Source organism: Thermobia domestica, chromosome 16, assembly GCF_964235325.1.
Source record: "Thermobia domestica chromosome 16, izTheDome1.hap1.1, whole genome shotgun sequence".
Taxonomy (NCBI): domain Eukaryota; kingdom Metazoa; phylum Arthropoda; class Insecta; order Zygentoma; family Lepismatidae; genus Thermobia; species Thermobia domestica.
In genome coordinates, this window is record NC_137469.1 from 83,240,514 (window position 1) to 83,263,661 (window position 23,148).

A 23,148-nucleotide genomic window follows, 5' to 3' on the forward strand; every position below is an offset into this window, starting at 1 on the left:
TCAATCTGTGTCTGTTATTATTTTGATAGTTGTTTGTTCATTATTATTTTTTTTTTTTAAAAAAAAATATCTGTTGTGTTTAAAATTGCTCTTTTTACGAATGGAAAATCAAATGGCGCTAATGGAATAAATTTGCATCTGAAAAAGAAGAGGAAGTTGTAATATAAAATAAACAAACGAATGTATAGATGTACCAAAACTAACGTATGGAAAAAGAATCTGCATATTTTAATTAGTGTGAAATCTGTAAAAAATCGTCGATTGCAAACACAATTCTTTAATATTAGGAAAAGAATCAACTTAAGGTATTATTACTTTCCTATATATATATATATATTTCAATTTAGATTTTGAAAAGAAGATTGGTTAAAATGCAAAATCACTAGAAGAGCAGGTTCGGAGGGTGGAAACCTTTTCCCCTCATAATACATTAGCCACTCAAAATGAAAGATCTATAATTAAGCAGTTACCTATCAACAAAATTCTCAGTATAAGTTCAATTTGGCATTTTCTGTTACAATCAACGTTTTGGTAATTGATTCATATACAAAGAAATTAGTATCATAACGAACTGAAGTAGTTTATGGCATACTTTATTGAAGTACGTATTATAATCTATGTGGCATCATGTGTGTATATAATGGGTAAAATAGCAGCAATTATAGTATGCAATATTTGTGGTTTCATCTGTAGACGCACTACATGTGATTTCCTCTGTTTTGTCATCTTAGGGTCCCTGGCTAATTCTATCTGGTAATTTGCAAAATATATATTCAGTATATAATCAGTAATCTCGTGCTGCAACGATGTAAGCATGCGTAAGCGTTATGTAAAACAGAGAAAAAAAATATATAAATATGTCGAAAGTTATAAAGTATAAAAATAAGTAGTAATGATGAATATGGTAAATGAATTATTAATTGAAAGAATAAGGAAAAGAAACTACGTAAATAATAATAATAATGATAATATTAATATGTAATAGTAATGCATATGTATAAATAATCGCACGATTGATCGAATCTATCGCCAGGAACTAAATGAAGAAACGAGTGAATAAAATGCGTTCGTAGAGTAAATAAGAATTACAAATAGCAATATGTACTATGAATTCTCAATATTGTTATTATAACCCATAAACATCTCCATTTTCTTATCAGGCTATTAATGTGATTGTTCACTATTATGTATGCCACTGTGACGTTATCATCTAATGTTGCAAGTACTACAAACATTGATGAATGTTGTGATGCTATTGTCAAATGCTATTTACTTACCAAAATTTATTAAAAGACGTTATGTCTTAACCTATTGATTTCCTTTGTTCCATGTTAGATGTACAATTTTGTGATATGATTTCATATGGCGACCTAACAACTGGGCTACTTATTTCAGTTTCTCCCCGGAAATCCAGACAATGGAAGGACAGGACTGACTGAACAGAATACAACAAATTCAATGTTGCGCGAACAACACAAAATAGTTTTAGTACATTATTGAAAGTTGCTTTTACTGATTACAACGCATCTATCACGAATCGATATATATATATATGTTTTGAATAGAATTGATTTACTTTTCCCCCGTAGAATTCTAATTTTAAAAAATGGGGGTCCCGATTTAATTTCAGAGTTTTCCAAGTCTCAACTTACCCCACACCCCAGGGAGGCGAGGCGAGGGCTAATATTATCACAGGTGAATTCCCCCCTTCAAAATAATAACCTTTTATTTCAAACATTTGTTTTTGTCCGATGATTATTTCTCCAAATATTTTGCAGTCACAAGTTATAAAGCTCACACTCTGTACACATTCCAGTGAATATTTTACTTTATGTGACATAAGAACGTTATGCGACTTTCGGAAAAACTATTTATCAATAATTTCTATATCACTATAAAATATTTCTTATCTAAAAAATGAAATGAAATCTTCAAGTTTTACGTCCCACGCGTATGCCGGTTAGGCTAAAGGAGCCGATGATGAGAAATGAAAGAAATGGTGGAATGAAGAAAGTGGGAGGAAACGAAAGAACTCCGAGAAAACCCACGAGCACGGCGTTTGTCCACCAAAAAGTCCACACGGCGCGAGAAAGTTTCTTCTGTTCTTTCTTCTTATTTTACTTCGAAATGATTACAAAACGAAACATATCTATTGTATGTTAATATACCATCTAGTTTTCTAATTTCAAATTAAACCTACAATTTATAGCGTATGTTAATGAATGTCCTTAAAGTTAAACAAAAGAAACAGAATTCTGCTTTTCTTTTTTAAAACAAAAAGTTAATACGAACCTCAATTCTTCATTAAGTGACGTTAACTTTCCATTGACAGATTCTACTCGCTTTATATCAGTCTCCAGTATCTGAACCTGAATCTTCAAATTTTCCAGCACGTCCTCCAGACAGCTTTCTTTTTCACTTGCAGTTCCAAGGCATTGCAAGTAGATTCTGTGAATTGTGTCCATGGTAACTGAGCACCTACATTGCGGACATGATTTTGACCTGTAAGAACATCATACATACGTAAAAATTTTTCAATTTCGTTTGGTTTAAACTAGCAAATGTCTCCACTTGTTATCGAGAATAATTCCTGCATCCGTCTCCTCTGCAACCTTGATATTAAATTCGTGCAAATGAATCATATTCACGTTCTCTGAATCAAAATTGTCCAATATACAAGTGCTTTTTTTTTTTTTTTTTTTTTTTTTTTTTTTTTTTTTTTTAAAGCAAAACCAGTTCGTGAATATCGTTTCAAATTTGGCGTATCCTTGAAAATGAGTGCGCGCGCAGGCTCCCGACATCTCTCACATCATACAATCGGACACAATTTGTATTCACGGCATGTCTGTACGCTGCTTGTTTAGTACAGCTTTCACTCGGTTGTATCTACGTCCACACCAGTAGTGAGGATATATAGGACAAGTAATAGTTACGAAAACTGCCCTCCCCGCTAAGCTAGAGCGTGAACCTTAGGCGCACATCATCCAGGTTTGAATTCCACCTGAAAACCTAGATTCACGTCTCATATAGCCTTGGTGCTGGAAAGAGAGACGCTAAACTTCAACAAAGGAACAAATTAATGAAAATTAAACACACACTCAAGCATCAGAGCTCCAATTTGCAACGCAGCCTTCCAAATCCTTGCAAGATCGCTCTAGTGTGCAACTAGAGCCACTCTATCCCACCTGTGCCCTCGGAAAATATATGAACTAAACTTCGGTCCCACCTCCGCCAGGCTCTGGCGGACGAAACCCTCTCTTTGCTTAGAGAAAAGAAGTGAATGACCTCAGCTGTGTTGTCAGTTTGTCATTCAGTCGTTTGGTCTAGACGAGTGAAGATCGTAGGCTACTTAAAGTGACTAACATGACGAAGCACAGCGAAGTCCATGAAATAATTCGTTGTGGCAACGCTTCCGCATCCAACAATTGAAAAATCTCAACCGCAGCAATCTGTCCCTCCTCGTTCGAGGGAGGTACGGGAAATCACATATCGATAGCAGCGCCAGCAAGGGCACAGTTGAACTAGACAGACTGTAATTGGTGAACTTACATCTGAACTCACTGTTTAGAAATTGGGCGTTTAGGTATCAGCTAATTTTTATTAGTATTGTTTGATATGCATACTGTTGTTTCATTAAATAGGATAAGACCTACAGTTCATTTCATTCGACGCTCTCTCACCGTGAATTGAAACCGAAACCTCGTGCTTTAAATCTTCAGTACTAGCCATAGACCAACAAGGAAGACAACATCCACTAGAACTGAGTGAACTGAACTTTAACATCACCTCTTGCTATACGAAATGTGGGCCTATAACTCAACATAACATAAGAGCCACATAAGCTCCAACTGGGAATCGAACTCGGCTCTCCCGCGCCCAAGGTTTATAAGGTAACCACATAGCCATGAGGGAGTTGAGCAGGAGATAATGAGTTCGAGTTCCAACCAGTTCAGAGCTCAGATTGTTCTGCCTTGTACAAATATCCCTCCATATCTCTATATTAAGGGGAACTAAATTATTACAAATGATTAGTGGAAACACTAATTCTATTGATTGCTCTAAAACTTTTATTGGACAGTTTCGGCCATTTAAGCTGTGACCTTACTCACCAGGAAAGTTATTCACATTTAAGATTGAATCACTTCATAAGTACATTTTGCACTTCTAGGACAAGGGTTTTTAATTGAAAAAGAGATGTTTTGTTAAAATGGTTGTTTTATGTATAAATTGTTGTTACGGGGATTTCTTTGTGAAAGGAGTGACAATCTAACACTAACATCGTAAAAGACTTGTAGACACTAACAAAACGTAAGAATATTTCTTTCCTTCGTATGACTAATTCATTTCATATTCACTTTAAATAATTTCATTAAAAATCCGTCAGTTTCAGTCCTAATAAATAGAATTAATATATTTATAGAAGTTCCAAGTTCCTTAACTGGTCAATATATTTTGGTATGAGCTTCTTTAGTTACCCTGCAGATATCAAGACAATGTTCAAGGTCTTGGCAAAGACTACGAAAAATAATTATGTAAGATACTCAGTGTCAGTGGTCTACTGGCTTAATAAAGAGACAAAGAACTGTGAACATCTCGTAAATTCATATTCATATGGTGGGTTTTTTTCCTACTTGCTTATGAAGCGTGAATCAGGTATTTTATATGACATTTCCTTTTATACATAAAACGTAATCACAAAACACATAACTTAGTGCTTTGTAATTACGGAAATAGTTTTGATTGATTTCAAATATGGATGTACAGATATATCGGTATCGGTGATATCAGCCACTTTTGGGAGTATCGGTATCGGTAAATGAGACTTGCCCTTCTCCTTCGGGCGCCCATGGTCAGGATGGCAGATCCGTAATTTGAATCCCAAACGAGACAGAGGTTTCGACTCAGAAGAAAATGCTATGGAAGAGAGCCACAAGACGCTCACTTTGTCATTATTTTCTCCTACTTACTGGTTAAAAACAATTAGTTCTACAGTTAAATAGTTTTATCGTTTTCGATTTCGCTTAATAACCCTCTTACTTTTTTTTATGGTATGCACAGCAACACTTGGTTCAGCACGCATAATTTTGTACATAAGAATTGGTAACGTAGTATTCGTTTGCATTATATGTATGTAATAGAGACTACTAAATACAATGTAACTATCAAAGTACTAACTTTCAATCACTGACTTTTAGAATTAAGTTTACACTATATAAGTATTTGCTGCTTTTTAGTTCATTTGATGTGAGCTGGATTAAATTTAGAGGTTTTTTTTTAAACTAATATGAAATTTTGCCTTTTGTCTTTGTATGTCGAATTTTGGCCTTATATCTAATATAAGGTTGATCATTTCATTATTCTGAAAATTCCTGACAATATATAAGAAATGTATCCAAAAGTATCGGGTATCGGTACATCCCTAATTTCAAAATTGTCGTGGCATTTAGAAGCATAATTACAATTACTGTGACTAAATTACTAATTTATACTTCACCTTTCAATCCACTCCCTTATGCATGAATAGTGAAAGACATGTCCGCAAGTTGTTGCAGACATATTCTCAGAATCCACGAAGAGGTCGCTACAAATAACACAACGCACTCGCATTTTGGCACTGCAAAGAAAAATGTAATGTTCACCATGTGTATATACAATCTTAACAAGTAGTAATCAAACGCTACATACAATTTATTTGCATGTACATGAAACGAAGTTTTTCCGAACCGCAATCTATATTTCCATATTCAAAAGATAATATCCTAGTTTTGGCACGTACGCCTGACGTAGATGAAAAATTTTGATATACACTCTTAAATGCTCTGCAGAAATAAAATTTTCGTTGCGAATATACGTATATATATTATATCGCAAATATGCATAAAGTCAACCCTGGGTCATTCCACGTCACGAGAATTAGTGGTCCCAACTCGATAATGGTCACAAAGAACAAGTGTGATGTGATATCAAACCCACTCAGCCCGATCTCATGAATTAATATTTTATAGATTAGAAGCGGAAAGAAGTAATTTGGATTGAGTAAATATATAACTCTTTTTAACCAGTTCATGTGAGTAATTGTGTACGAATTTTCTACGTTAAGGCGTAGGTTTCTCAAGGTAAGGAAGGTATATACCATACAAATACATTCAGTAATAAATACCATGGCGCTGAGTAACAATTAATATACTGACCTGCTTTCCACACACAAAAATATTTTTCCTATAGCTTTTAACACATGCGCACAACTTTTTCTGTTCTTCAGTCAAACATGTCTGCCTTGTCTTCTTGTGCGTGTTGCCAATGTGGACGACCATGCTATCTGTTGAGAGCAACGACAATTTTTTCTCATGCCATGGAGTTGAGACAAAATAGAGGTGACAGAAACGAAGCATAGTCAAGCTTTCGAAAATAATCGTTATAAAGGTTTACTTTCCATAAAATCGAAACATTGAAGTGTTCTCTTCCATTTAATTACCATTAAATGATGTTTGATTTGCGACTTCAGTTGTAATTTATTGATTAAAATCAGTCAACTGTACTCTGTGACAGCCCACGGTGTTGAGAAATCTGGGTAATAATTATTTTATATATATATATTATAAATAAATATATATTATAAATAAATATATATAAATAAATATTTATAATATATATATTTATTTATTTATTTATTTAACTTCCAAGTCTCAATATGTTCATAATATAACGGAACACAGTGGGAGTATATTCGACGGTACTTTGCAACTACCTCGTACCTTAAAAACAAAACACAACTTTAACAGAAGAACAAAAAGTTTGGAAAAGTTGCAGATTAGTTGAAAGTCAGCGACTTTTAACTAATTTCCAACTTTTTCAAACTGTTTCTTCTCCTAGCGTAAAGTTGTGTTTTTTAGGAGATACGAGGTAGCTGCATAGTACCGTCAATATCTCAAATTTTGGGTGTTTGAGGAATGTTGGTGAAATTCAGATTAGTGTGGCGTTAAAGTCAAAGCTTAAGTAAAGCAGAATTCAAGCACTAGAGTAGTAAAAAACATAATTCAAGCAATACCGGATTTAGTGAAAAGTACTAAATTTAAGTCACACATTAAAAAGAAAAATGATAAACATGAAACTGAAAAGCAACGTTCTTCTTCTTATTATTATTATCATTATTATTATTGGAGACCACGAATTCTGATGCTCAGTTAAGTGAAAATGAAGACAGAAGACAAATCAGGTTCTTTCTCAAGTAATAATGGACAGAATTGCTCTAATGTTATAAGGTGAAAAACAAACTATGTTATGTGTTAATTCTATTAATTAAGTTGAATGAACTATTACCAACTAACAATAAGACGAAAACATTTGCTGAAGTGATAAACAGCTCAACACCTCCTGTTCAGAACAATGTACAGGGCGATTCTAATGTGCCCCTTAGTACATTAAAGCAAGAGACAAGTGGCAGTGAGTGGAAGTTAGTAACCAACGCCCAAGGGAGTACAGACAGGAGTGAAAAAAATGAATGAATCAGGCTGTTTTTAGAAACCGTAATACATTTATGCAAGAGAAGAACGGGACGGACAAATTAAAAGTAAACAAAAACATCCCTTTACTGTTTTGTACTTAGCGGACTGGGAGGATTAACTCAGATTTGATCCGGGGTCAATGCCTGCCAACTTCTGTAGAAACTTGGTGATAAGAAACAATCTCTGAGAAGGGAAAGAGAAGGAAGTAGAAAAAGAAAGTAAGAGAAAGTATCACAATAAAACTTCCCAAGTATGCATTGTGAACTTATTTCCACAAGCAAAAGAAGACTAATAAACTTTAGGGCATAGTAGCTGATTATTGATTTAATCCGTTTCATCGAAACTCCAGGAGCTAGTGTGAAACCATGACAAGTGATAATGAACTCGTACCACTCCGAAAACAGACGTGTTTTCTACCCTGACTTATGTATATACTCATCGTCGCTGACGCACGGGTAAATTCATATTAACTGGTCCAGGAAAGGATTTTTTTTTTTTTTTTTTTTTTTTTTAATCTGATATTTGATGTGCAGTTTAGCTTAAAATGTTGTTAGTTCAAAATAGTCATTATTTTAAGTTTAGTGAATTTTGGTTTCGAGTGGCAGCCATACTTGTTTTCGAAGATGCTCCATTCTGGTGGTGTTGTAAGGGATTACCGAATCTGAAGTATCTTAGACCCTAGTTGTTCTATCGGTGCGAAACAAAAACCAAAATGGTCAACAAATTGTAAGCTACAAGACTGTGTATTAGCCATTATTGTCCATGAAGTCATGGTGAAAAGAAGGTTTGGAAAACAGCTAGGTCAATGGCACTAAAAGTTCCGAGTTGAACAGATGAATTTTGTAAGCAGGCAAATGATCAAGAAGGTGAGCTTTTCTGGATAAGGAGGTCCTATCATAAATATGTATATCTCAGTGACGCAAAAGTTAGATGCTTTTGCACTTCAATTTCTACTGACTTTTAGGAAGTAGCTGTGAGAAAAACATCCCTGCAATGTCTCCAAACAGATGACACAGTTGCATGTATTTACAACGAAAACTTGTATATTGGAATTGAAGATATCACCATCGAACATGACGACGTAAAAGTTCATTTCTGAGAATCACCAGGACCATGAACTTCATTCAGACTTTCAAGAAATGACAAGACATGGGTGTGCCTTTCAAGAACATCTTAAGGAAGCTTACACCTAATGAGCTTACAACAGCGACTGTTCGGTGTCATACTGTAACTCCTCACCACTCTGTGAGTTATTCATCCTCTGGCTACTGATTTATGTCTATAAGTAAACTCCCGGTTATCTGTATTTTTGCTTATGCTAATATGTAGGTATAACCTTGTGTTAACAATAAAGGTACTTTTGATATCTGAAACCCCTAGTTTTTGGTTGGATAATATCATACAGACCTGTTATGGGGAGGAATTGTATATTTTTATCAGGTCCCTCACTAGAGATACATCAGACCTCATCTATTCTAAAATTTACCTTTAGATCGGAACAAAGCGGAAGTGAGGGGAAGCGAAGTGCAGCGTTGCCGCTGCTTAACGCGAGCGAATGGTGTCATCTGCTTCAGACCAAGGAGTTCCAATGTCGCGCACTGAACAGGCAGCAAAGAAAGAAGGAAAAGAAGAAAATAGTTTCATTGTTTTGTTTTCAGATACTAAATTTTTTTTAAAAAAAATATAAGGTCAAATAATATTAATTATGTTCACACTGTAACATTAGTTTCGTAGTAAGTTATCTAACGTGAACTATGAATTTCATAATTTAATTGCATATTGTGAGAAAGTAAAGCAAATTCATGGAAATGAAATGAGAGAAATAAATTCGTCGAAAAACTTACCATGTAAGGTCAATCTTGTAGAATACAAACTCCGAGGTCCTCTTCGTCTTCCATCCCTTCGTCAACTGCATTATCAATTGCTCCCTCCCAAATATCACAATCCTCCTCCTCTTCAGAACTAGTTGACGTGTCTCTCTCAAGATTTATTAATATCTTGTGTATTATGTCTGCTTCCCACATTTTTTAGTGTTTTACGTAATTTCTGCAGTCTTCAGCTGTAATCCTTTCCATGCTCTCCCTAAGTAATGTCTCTATAACACTTAGTATGATTTTGATTTTCCCCTGCTACGTATCCTTTAATTTTGCTCCAAACCATCTCTATGGCGGAAAGTTCGCAATGATAAGGGGGCAGCCGTAGCACTTCGTGACCAGTTTCCTTTGCTAAAATGTCAATTTTATACGGTACCTCTATGTTTTGCAATGTCTTACACATTTTTTTAATTACTTCAAATTTGTTCCAGATCAGATCACACGCAATTCCTCTACTTTCTAACCACTGGACGATTACTTTTTTTGAACATGATTTTGTAGGAACTTTTTTTCAACTTTTACGGAATGCGTTGGTGCATTATAAATTACAATAACAGAATTGGGGGGCAAATTAGGCAATAAGGTTTCTTTGAAGTACTTTTCGTACGCAGCAGCATCCAATTCGCCGTGGTAGTGACATGATTTTTTGCCGTGGAAATATTTGGCAGCGCCAGAAATTAGGCCATTTTTGGACATTGCATGCATTATGATGACCCTTCCTTCCTTCCCCGACGTCGGTTTGAGACCTGGAGTTAGCTCCTCCTTCCACGCTTGTTCTGCCGTTTTAATTGATGTGTCTTTCCAAGCTTTTGATTTGGTTATTCCGGCATTTGCCCACGATTCATCTGTATAAACAATGGTTCTGCCGTCAGCTCTATAATTTCTTATTTGTCTCAGATACCTATGCCTCCATGCTATTATGTCTTCTCTTATCAATCAACAACGATTTGCGGCCACGTTTTATAAATTTGAACCCCATATCAATGATGAATTTTCGAAGAGTAGAAATAGAAAACTTCGATAGGTCGCTATCTGCATTTATAACGCGCTGAATTTTCGCTAAAGTAGGGAGTTCGTTTTTTCTATACATGTTATGAATTTTGCGCCGTATTGCTGCTTGTGTAAAGCTATCATATTTTTGTAGCCGAGTCACTTTCCTACAGGGTGGATTGATTTAAATCACTTGATTTTTAAATAAAAATCGTTGATTTAAATAGAATTCCGAAATAAATTAATTTAAAGTGAAAATAAGTAAAATCCAGTTTCTGTTCAGTTATTTCGATTATGGAAGTTAATAATCATAATACAACGAGACTCAAATGTACAGTAATGTATGAAAACAAGTGTCATGCAGAGGATGATTAGGGAAAATCCCGTTTTGAACAGGTAACGGAGCAATTCTGCTTTCTTCTTTTCGTAACATTGGGTTTGGGTTTTAAAATCGTTAACTATTCCGTCGACATTTAAGACGAAAATTCTTTTTGTGCGTGTCTGTTTGTTTGTTTCCAGATAATAGGGTGTATTTAGAGGGGTCCTATCCCCTCTCCATTTTTTTTTTTTTTTTTTAATTTTATAACTTTAGGCGAAATTTATGTATTTCATGCCGCAAGCTAGTTCTGAGTTTTTAAAAATAGGCCCCTGCCAAATATCAGTAACTTTTGTGAAAAAAAGTGTTATTTTGATAAACATTGCTGTACTTTTTCCTTAATGCTTGACCTTTTAAATTATATCACATATTTTTAGGTAATAGGGTAGTATCTTCATTATTCGATTAAAAAAGTACCAATAAGGCTTTTTACATCATTTTCTTCAAGACAGGAGGCATTTTAAAACACGTTACATATGCTTTCACGCCTTTCTGCGTTGAGGCATAGTGTGTGATGAAGTCATAAATTTAACAAGGTATTTTTTTGTTATCGGGTTACATTTTGCATTCAGAAGACAAATTTTGCACACTCGTTCAGTGCACCCCTTAATAATTTTCAGATGTTTTCATATCTCGGCGTGGGAACAGCGGGGTCCAGAGGGGCAAAAATGTTTTAAAAAAGGATATTTTTAACAGAAATAGCTTTTTTCGTGATTTTCCCGCCTCGGTACCGTTTGAAAGGTTGTTCTATTCTGAAGAAAATGATGTACGTACTATGCTCCTAGGATAAATAGAGATGTCTCAGGAAACTGTTACCTGAGATCCTGTTTTATACGGAAATCTAGGGTATTTGGGGAATATTATTTTTTGCGGACTTACTTTTGCACCTACAGGATTGAAATTTTGCACATTTACTCAGTGTACTCCTCAATATTTTTCAGATCTCTGCCTTAAAAGAGGGGGGGGGGGGTCACTGAGTAAAAATTTAAAAAAAGATATTTTTTAACAAAAAATTCCTTTTTTCGTGATTAACCCGCCCCAGATACATGCCGGAGACATTTGAAGGGTACCGTTTGAAAATTTGTTTTATTGTGAAGAGAATAATGTACAAATCATGATCCTAGGCAAGGTTGGCTGGTTTAAACCAAGGTAGTTTAGATCCTGGTTTAAACCAAAAAACGAAAAATATTCGTAAAAGCTTGATGAACATACATTTGTGTTTTATCACGTTTCACTCCCGTTTATTATTCGTATTATACTCAGACCTAAATTCCCCATTCATTACTGAGAAATTATACTACAAAAGCAACTTTTTTTTTTAATATAGAAGTTTATGAATGTTTTTTTTTTGTAATTTTTTATAGTTTATTATTATTGTTATGAAATTGCACTCAAAAAAATTCTAAGTATTGTTTCGTTTTAATAATGTTTACTATTGATAAAATACATTGAAATGCCGTACTTGGGGGGGGTATAGAAACCCCACAAGAGGCATTTATTGAAATCAGAAGCAACTTTTGTAACTATTTATGTATAAATGGGTCAGAGCCAAAGTGGACTCAAATAATTCGTGTCTTTATTCACTAATTAAGTCGTTGTATTTCATTAATTTGGACTAATAAAAGTCGTAGTGAACTAACTTGGACTAAATTAGTTCTTCTGTACTCTGCAGTACTTTGAAATTGTCCATATGTAATTCTGTATAATAGTTTCACTTGTGCAACTGAGTATCTTTTTTCCTTCTGAAATGACTCTTGACAATTATATTAACAAGTATGTAAAGATTAGTACAACAACGTATTTTTTATCAGGAGTCCTTCGCGAGTGAGTCGGCAGACGTATCGCATTTCAGGCCAATTAGTCCCGGTTCCGAGTTCAAACGGAGGATAATTTCTCTTGGATGTAAGCCGAGAAGCAGTTTGGATTCCACTTTGGGCTTATGTGACCCCTTCTAGCATAACCCGGTTGTTGCATAATAATGAAAAGGCGAAAAAAAAAACTTGTTTCTGGCCATATGTGGTATAAGTACGTAGAGCAAATTATTTAAACCAAAAAAACTGGGTTTAAACAAAAAAAAAAAAACGTTTTTTTTTTTTTTTGAAAAAAAAAATCATGGTTTCTGCCAACCCTAATCCTAGGATAAATAGGGATGTCTGAGGAAATTGTTATATTACATCCGGATCATCTGAGGCATTGTGGGAATGTTCTTAGCTCATTGTTAAATAGTTCCCTCACCCTTACTACTCAAGATAGAAGCTTCAAATTTTGACACACATTTAGTACACCCCTTAGTATTTCCCAGTTGATTTTGAGATCTGTGCGTTAACACAGAAGAATCCAAAATTTAAAAACAAAAAAAAGTTTTAAAAAATGCCTATTACTCTCAAAATTTCCCGCTTCAGGGATATGATAGGGAAATGTGAATGTTACCGTTTCAAAAGCTGTTCTACTCTAGTGATGTATGTATCATGATCCTAGGATAAATAGGGATGATGTTGTAGCTGCTTGACTGAAAGTCTATAATTTACCTTTAAAGAGAGCCATAATTTAAAAGGGTTAAGAAACATTTTTTGGGATTGATATAGGTTAACTATTCGGGATAATTCAAAATTCAACCCCAATACTTTAACTTAAATTGCATAATTAGCATTTAATACTAATTCCTAATGCTTTTTCTTCAGTTCGCGACTCGTATTATACGAGCAGAAAAGTTTGATTTAAATAAAAAAAATCGATTTAAATCAAAAAAATCAACAAAAATGATTTTTTTTTTAAAAAATCATGATTTTTTTCCACCCTGCTTTCCTATCATTCGGTCTTTTCTTCCTAGGAGTAGACACTTGACTATTATTACTCAAAAATTCCCGCTTCACGTTCATAATAGTGGAGGGAGAAATGAGAGTTGCTTCAGATGTTTTTCTCAAAGTCTCTCTAACAGTTTCCATGCCCCCCTTTTCCCCCTGATTACGAATGTATACACATTTAACAACATTCTTTTCTATCCTGTAGTGAGAGGTTTACCTTGTTTCCGCTTCTGTTTGTAGCACAGGAGAATTTGAAGCCATTGCGATTTATTCGCAAATTGAAAATCAAGAATAACAACTAAACACAACACAACAAAACTACAAAACAAAATGTTAAACACCACCGCAAACTAATGTAAAAACAATGTAGATAAAAACACTTGGCACACCACCGCTCGATAACTACAAAGACACCAAAATGTCAAAGTGAATGCATTAAGGTTAATGTTCAAAAGCCTACCGGGCCTACCCCACGGTCAATGAACGGTTGTCAGTACATGACCATCCTTCCTAGAATTTGGCAAAAGGGTGCTCTAGAATTCATCAGAGATTGCCTTAGTAGGACAGTGGGGTAATTACGGTTTTGTTTCAGGGAGCTTTGCTAACTTTATTCCTTGAAATGTGAAAATTGTAAACCTCATATTCATGCACTAATATTTTTCGAGAACTTGTACTTAGCGTAGTACTGGGGGAGGAGGGTGCTTTCTCTTTCGTTTGTGAAATATATACCAGAAAAAAGACATATGCATTTGTATGTTATTTAAGAGCTAAAACACTAAACATTTCTTTTTTATTCCACATATTTCTCAAAATGAAATGCAAATTCAAGACAGCCCTGCTCCTCTGATCCTCCGCAACATTGTTTTTCAACTTTATAAATATCTTAACCACCACTTTTTTTAAAATTTGATTATGCGAACGCCCTTGCCCGTCCCACCAATGTTGAAAAACATATCTGCGTCATAGTACCATATAAAGTCCATTACAGCGGAAACGTTCCCATATTATTTACTATATATTTGCCAGAAGTATTTGTGCCGCACGATCTTAACTGCCCAGCAACCAATGCTACAGAAGCTCTATAATAATAATAATAATAATAATAATAATAATAATAATAATAATAATAATAATAATAATAATATCCATAAGGTTGAAACTCTCACGTTTTTTTTTTTTTTTTTTTTTTTTGTGTGTGTGTGTGTGTGTTGCAGTTGCAGTTCACACTTCAGGTTGATATATTTGGGAAGAAGGAAACTTTTCTTTATCTGCCATCTCAGGGCTCAGGAATTCGGTTGTAATTCAAACCGATTCCATTTAAATGAAATTAAATCTTTGTTCCACGGTTATGTCGGTTAGGCTAAAGGAGACGGTGATTATGAGAAATGAGTGAAATGAAGAAAGTGGGAGGAAACGGGAGAACCCCGAGGAAATCCACGAGCACGCTGTTTGCCCACCACAAGGTTCACACGGCGCGAGCTGGGATCGAACCAGGAACCGGAAGTGAACGCTCTACCACTGAGCCCCCCTTCCCCGATTCCATTTAATCTGGGACAAAATGAAAGGTCGAGTGCAAATCACATCACCAGTCCTTCTGTGTGATAGTTATTTTTCAGTTACATCTTGAAGAATCCCTTTCAACGTAATAATTCGTATATTGTCTAAGAATTGCATGTCAAAGTGGTGCAGAGATTATCTCTGTTTCTATAGTAGATGTATGTGAATCAAGTTCCACCGGAGTCACACAGCATTTTGGCAAATGTCATGACATAGAGTTGAGAAAACTGCAGATCCGCTTCTACGTAAATTAAATATAAGGAATAATCTTAAATAAGTTGTAGATATGTCAACAAAGCATAATCCCAGATATAAAATAATGTTTATTTCTTATAATCACTGATATCGTTCAAAGCATAAAGTGACACTGCTTCGTTAATACTTGGTACAAAGAAAACTACCGTTGCAGTTGTTTTGTTTATTCTTCTTTCAAATATTTACGCATAATTTGACACATCTAAAGATCATTATGACGAAATTGAAAAAGAAAAACTAAGTGGATGTTCTGTGGAACTAATGTAAAATCATGCTAGTGTGCAGAATATATATATATATATATATATATGGGTGATTCCACGAAAAAGGGAAATTTTCTGTCACGGGCATTTCTTCAAACTACTACTAGAAAGAATCACCTCATTTTTATTTTGTTCTGTAGTAACCGTCACAAAGTAGGTATGCCATGTATAACAGTTTGCAAATATAACACGGAACATACGTAAAAAATTAATTATTACCCAATTTCTCAACACCGTGGGCTGTCACAGAGTACAGTTGACTGATTTTAATCAATAAATTACAACTGAAGTCGCAAATCAAACATCATTTAATGGTAATTAAATGGAAGAGAACACTTCAATGTTTCGGTTTTGTGGAAAGTAAACCTTTATAACGATTATTTTCGAAAGCTTGACTATGCTTCGTTTCTGTCACCTATATTTCGTCTCAACTCCATGGCAATAGAAAAAATTATCATTGCTCTCAACAGATAGCATGGTCGTCCACATTGGCAACACCCACAAGAAGACAAGGCAGACATGTTTGATTGAAGAACAGAAAAAGTTGTGTGCATGTGTTAAAAGCTATAGGAAAAATATTTTTGTGTGTGGAAAGCAGGTGCGTATATTAATTGATACTCAACACCATGGTATTTATTACTGAATGTATTTGTATGGTATATACCCTCTTTCCCTTGAGGAACCTACGCCTTAACGTAGAAAATTCGTACACAATTACTCACATGTACTGGTTAAAAAGTGGGCCGGTAAAGATAAATTATGTTCGATTTTCTCAACTCCATGGTTCTCAACTCCGTGTCCATCTGAAAACTAAGGAATCCACGGTGTTGAGACAAGTTCACGGAGTTGATAATCCTATAGTGTTTGTTATGCTCATGCTCTTCCAAATATTTGTTCTTTCAATATATTGATAGAAATAAAGCTCGTTTATGGTCTAGTGACTAGTATGCTCGCCTTTCGTGCGTAGTTTTGGATTTGTTTCCCGGTGGAAGCTCAAAAATTAATGGTGTTTACTTCGCACAGTGAGGCTATTGAAAAACTCATTTGAGTAGAGATGTACTGAAACCTGATCGCGCAGACCATCGCAACGGTCGTAGAAGCCGACACGCTGACCACGTGTCATTCACACTCAAATGCCGGCTGGAGTGTTTCGCGGAAGTTCAGATTTGGGGCTGTAAGGTAGCCGGAGGTAAAACTTCAGTCAAGTCAAGATGGATGGTATCTGTTTTTAACTAATTGACGTCTCAGTCTTGTGATCAGCTAATTGTTTTCTTTTCAGGGATTGTCGAAGAGTTTGAGGGCAAAGTACGGACAGTCAATTTTATGACGCGGATCGGGAGGAATTTCTCCTGGCCTACTAAACCTGACGTTTAAAAAGCGTTGGCAGTTGTCATTCTGTGTAGACTAGAACAGCCCTTCCCTGTTTCCTCAAGACATTTCCTTCATTGGAGTGGAAAATGAGGGCTATTTAACAAAGAACATCGAATTATCTAAAGAAAACAGAAATGATGAGTGCCTTACAATGACATTTAGTGTGCATTATACAGGGCGTTTCAAAACAATACCGACAACTTTTGGGAGGTGATTTCTAACACCATTGGTATTGCACTTTCGACGTGTTGACTTGATCACACAGAGAAGACAGACGGTTTACATGAGCTCAGAAAACAAATGAAGTAGACAATAGACAGGTTTAGTGACTACTTCATCTGTTTCGTAAGGTTATGTGAAAAGTTTGTCCTCTCCATATGATAGTCAACATATTGAAAGCGCAATAATTTTTCAATATTCGATAAGTGTATGTGTATTTCTTTTTTTCTTATTTACGTCACACACACACACACACACACACACACATATATATATATATATATATATATATATATATATATATATATATATATATATATATATATACTCAATTTTGGAAAATTCATTAGATATATTTTCATATGTTTGCAGTATTTTCTGGAGTATTTTTGTATAACAAATTACGTGTCATCTAGTTTGTTAGAATTTTATTCAACATAAGGAGAATAATTCTAACTTACAAAAACTATTGGAAAATTATTTCAATTTTTATGTAAATTATAAGCTTAATCATTTATAAACCAAAACTTATCATCCAGATGTATCACGTTTCTCAACTCCACAGCAATTTTCAACTCCGTGTTAACTAATCTCAACTCCGTGGGTGCTGAAAAGTTTATTATTTTTTATTTACTACACCAATAACGATTCAGCTCTGCTGAACACCTAATTAACATGTACTTAGTAGTAGTAAGTGCATGTGATATTTTTATGGAAATAGGCGACCATCAACGGAACAAAAATTTTCCAAGTTAAAATTTCCCTTTTTCGTGGAATCACCCATATATATATATATATATATATATATATATATATATATATATATATATATATATATATATATATATATATTATATATATATATATATGAAATATTTGCCATTCGTCACATTTCATTTCTGCATACGCCTAGCTTGTTCTTCCTGCTCTAAAGGTTTGAACACGTTCCCACACACTAGAATAAACATTTTCTACCTGACGTACTGGCAAACCTGCTAACAATCGTCACTTCTGTTCTGATCATAACCTGAATTTTTGTATAGAAAAGCTCACCTTCCTGATCATTTGCCTTCTTGCAAAACTCGTCTCCTCAACTCGGAACTTTTAACGTCAATGGCCTATTTCTTCAAACCTACTTTTCATCCTGCTATATTTCATTGACGATAATGGCTAATACATATGCTTGTAGCTTACAATCTGCTGACCATTTCGGTTTTCGTTCCACATCGATAGAACAACTAGGGGCTAAGATACTACAGATTAGGTAACACCTGACAACAGCATCAAATGGAGAATCTTCGAAAACAAATACGGCTGTCATTCGAAATCTAAAGTCACTAAAATTATAAATAATGGTTGTTTCGAACTAACGACATTGTAAGGTAATTGACATCAAAAATCAGAGTTAAAAAAAAAAAAAAAAAAAAAAAACTGTCGAGCAACATGCATTCGATTTACCCGTGCCTGCTCCCTTCGGATGCACCTACGTGCGGGCTCAACAACTTGGTCCTGCCCTAACTTGTTTAGATAACATCCATGCTTTTAGTGGCCACCCAGCACGTAAGAGAATTGAAAATTTTGAACAATTACTTCTCATGTCCCCTTAAATTTTATCTATGCAAAGTAGGTAAAGCCATGTTCTCAGCGCAAACTTTTTGAAGGACAAGATGGAAATTGGTGAAAGAATTATAATTTTTCAACAATATTTTGAGTGGTATGTCTAAACTATGAGTGTGGCCATGTTGGAGTGTGAACACAACATGATCTGGGTTTGTTTGTCTTCTATTACCACTTGTAAATGATACAGAATCATTTCTGTAGGTAGTACAAGAGTAAGAAGTATCCACGTGCACGGGAGATGAGAAGTAGCTGTTGTAAACAATTACCCCCATTCTAACCTAACCTAGGCGAAACTGTCATTTTTTAGAAAATTATGTTAGACCCTCACATAACATAATGTAACGTAAACTAATCAAACCTAAACTAACCTAATGTAAACAGAAATTACCTAAACTGTAACTTTTAGAAACAATTCCTGGACCCCTTCTGCTAAACATTCGCCCTTACTTCACAAAATATAGCTGAGCGGGAAAGGAGATTCGAAGTCCCACAGGACTTGTCTTTTTCTACCTTAGACACAGTTTAGACAAAAACAAGGTACACGGTTCTGGAGTCATTAAACAAGTTGGGGGGAGATTCTAAATGCCATCCAAAAATATTTTTCGTGCAGTTTTACTGCACGGACCCATGGTAGTAGAAGTAGTAGTAAGAACGGTTTATAAGCCCCGCACAGGTTTGTTAGCTTCTATTTTCGGCATAAAATTGTCACATTGAAGTCTTCTTTTTAATTTTTTCGTACATTTTACAAGCTGTTCGTTTCAGTCTTAATTGCAATGCATATTTTGTTAGAACGGAGAACAATTGGATTTATCTCAAATTGTGACATTATTTCGTTGTCTTGTTCTAATGGCACAATTTAGAATTATATATGGATAATATGCAGAATATAGATACAGTGTTCGGATTGAGTATAGCCCGCTCCCCCCAGTGATTTTTAACGAATCATAGTGATTCTAACGATTCATACTAGTTCATAATGAATCGGAATCGCATGTTATAAAGATTTAAGATGTAAATCTTGTGGTAAGGAAGTTTTAGTATAAGTAGTAGTAGTAGTAGTAGTAGTAGTAGTAGTAGTAGTAGTAGTAGTAGTAGTAGTAGTAGTAGTAGTAGTAGTAGTAGTAGTAGTAGTAGCGGTAGTAGTAGTAGCAGTATCAGTAGTAGTAGTAGTTAGTAGCAATAGTAGTAGTAGTAGTGGTAGTTAGTAGCAATATAAGTAGTAGTAGTAGGAACGGGTTAGAAGCCCCGCAGGGGTTGGTTGGGTTCTGTTCTCGATATAAGTAGTAGTAGTGACTCTTCCAGTTCCGGTGACAAAGAACTGGGGGGAGCGGGCTATACACAAGCCCAGTGTTCACCCAACTTCAACTAAGATATTCATTATCTTACTAAAACGCCAAAATCCCTTAACATTCTCTTAATAAATTTGACAGTTCAGTGCTTCATCCGGTGTAGACAAACATTATATGCAGCAACTGTGCAGTTACATAAACGAGTAGAAAGTAATATATTGTACGTATCAAGGAAAAACATAAAATACATTGGGAGAAAATTACCTGGAATTATTTTTTACTTGCACAACCGTTTTACCACATAAATTAATAACATTAGAACTATCTACGACAGAATCATAATGAACTTGTCGTAGACAATTACCGGTCAAGTGGGTAGGTGCACCAGCTCGCTAGTCATGTGTGCTACGAATGCAAAATTTCCTGTTTGCAAATTGAAATGAAACAAACCTTGAGTTACATTACAAATTTTTCATCCGATTGATGTAAATCGCTACTAAAAGCAAATTTGTATCTCCGTGCAAAATTACGAAACACAATCAAGTAAAAAATTAATTCTTGTGTTCTAAATCTTTCTTTAAGACAATTTGCATCCTTATTTCTTTAGTGCTTCTCCAATATTATTCCGTACAGTTTGATAATAGGCGTGCAAATTAATGCGAACCCTTGTTATAATCACCTGTCCAAATACCATAAAAATTTTCTGCAAGAAAAATAACCTGTCCAGGAAATATTAATCAAGAATTGCTAGGTTGTCACTAAACGATCGAAGGCTATTTATCTGAGTCAGGATTGATAGTATTGCAATGGACAGGGAGTGTAGGACAAAATCCAAACTAAATTCTGGCAAGGCGGACAAAATCCAAGCAGGTAAAATAAAGGAACAGTGTCATGTGCGTAGCTGTGGTACGTGCCTGTGAACACCCTAATTAAATTGCATGTTTGTTTCTTTCTTCAATTGTCATGCTTTCAATTGGCAGCCAAGTCTTAAAAAGAGTACACTTAATTCTATTGCATTCATGGGCGGCGATTAGGGGGGGCAAAGGGGGGCAGTTGCCCCCCCACTTTTCTGAAATGGCCTATTAATGTATATAGTTTCAACCAGGGAAATTCGTATATTAACATTGATATACAAATATTCAGATCATGTCTTGCCCCCCCACTTTTAACGTCCAATCGCCGCCACTGATTGCATTCATAGAGAATTAAAGTAAAAATAAGATTAAAAAGATAATTTAGATAAAAGTAAATTTACTTCTCTACACTCAAAGTATTTACGCTAGTTATACTTGTCAAAATAATCAATAACATACACATTTTCATTTAGTTTGTCTAGACACATTTTTACATTTCGATTTTCTAGATAACACTTTTACATTATTTCACACACATTATTAAAAACACACTTCAATACCATTTAAACATAATAAATGGTGGATGGCAACGGTTAAAAAAACAATCAGCATTCAACCTTTACCATATTCACATTTTGATCTTGATAGGTACATCTATATTTTACTTATTTAGAATATATATACGCGAAGCACGAGAACTACAAAAAAACTCAGCATTCTACAACTACCGTACATATTTCATATTTTGATCATTTCTTACGAAAATTTGATCAGTATATCAGAATTATTTTTTAAAAAAATATTAATGAAACACTACCAACAAATAAATCGACTTCTGTTTGCCATCTCATAAGAATGAAATTAAGATACTACAATGAATGATTTTACAATATGCTGATTGTCTTAAATGTACTATATATAATAAAATTGAGATGAAAATACGTACTTCTGTAAATATTACATATAAATAATGTATTTGTACATACATACATATCTTTACACACTTTCATATGGGGGTGATAAGTAATTAAAGCTCATCTCCACACTCACTGTGTTCATCTTACATGCTTTATTGGATTGTCAGTTCTTTTAAAGTAACTGAAATGTTATTACAATAAATTGAAGAATTACAGATAAAACTTTGGAATACATAACAATTGAAGGTAGAAACAAGCATACAATTTAATTAGGGTGTTCACACGCACATGATACTGTTCCTTGGATTTTATCCGCTTGGATTTTGTCCGCCTTGCCAGAATTTAGCTTGGAGTTTGTCAGCGCCCCATGAACAGGCGCCTATAGTGACCACGACTACTAGTCCTACTTTCTCTCACGTGTCATAAATCGGAAGAACTCGATAGATTATTGGAGCTGTCTTTCGGACACACACTTGAGAAAAAGTTTAAAAGAATAAGTGCACCAACAACATTGCCAAACTTAGGGGATATGGTAAACGAGCGAAAAGGAGATCAGCACTTAAGGAACTTTAACACGAACATTAACAATTATTCGCATTAAACGGCAACAATAATAATAGCAAAAATATAAAATAACGACAAGAATAACAACAAAACGAAACTTACTGGCAATCCGTCAACACTGCACCCTTAGGAGATCTACGTATTCCACGATAGGCGACACTGGCAAAATGTCATGGGCGCAGTTGACGAGCGGGACACATGCTCTCTTTCTACTGGATGGTGAAATTGGTAAATCTAGGTCAAGCTTCATGACTCGTAGCGACCACTATAGCACGTGGATGTTGCTGTAGAAAGGCAACATGTGAACTATGAAGGGTGTACGCACAGAGGATATGGAAACAATTTACTTCGCATAAAAAGAGTGCACTTGTATTGAATAGAGTTATTATTATGGTTTCACATTAGTAACTCCATATTCATAAACATAACATTCATATTCCCTACTTTGTGCACAAACACTTCACCGGTAGAAGTTAATGTTACGCATCTATCTTTCAATGGTACTCATTCATTTTAACCGTAGTATAATAAATGTAAGGGTTTGAGACGTCCACACGTAGAGTTGTAAACGTGAAATACGTACTTGTTTATTATATTGTGTACAAGTAGAAATTAAATTCTCTGGCAATCCTATTCTATTTGCACTCATAAATTTAACCGTAAAAATTTTGTGATGGTGCATCACAAATC

General features: G+C 34.8%; 1 protein-coding gene across 2 annotated transcripts in view; it reads right to left on the bottom strand.

Moving 5' to 3' along the window:
* The window catches only part of LOC145673200 (E3 ubiquitin-protein ligase TRAIP-like), a 39,527-nt gene extending 19,007 nt beyond the window's left edge, over window positions 1-20,520 (bottom strand). For both annotated transcript variants that reach the window (XM_081742672.1, XM_081742671.1), the window contains exons 1-3: window positions 20,388-20,520; window positions 5,495-5,614; window positions 2,293-2,502 (exon numbers count right to left, since the gene is read on the bottom strand). In XM_081742672.1, the coding sequence (XP_081598798.1) occupies window positions 2,293-2,502; window positions 5,495-5,607 (323 nt within the window). In that variant the 5' untranslated portion in view covers window positions 5,608-5,614; window positions 20,388-20,520. The remainder of the gene's footprint in view (window positions 1-2,292; window positions 2,503-5,494; window positions 5,615-20,387) is intronic.
* Window positions 20,521-23,148: the final 2,628 nt, after the last annotated feature.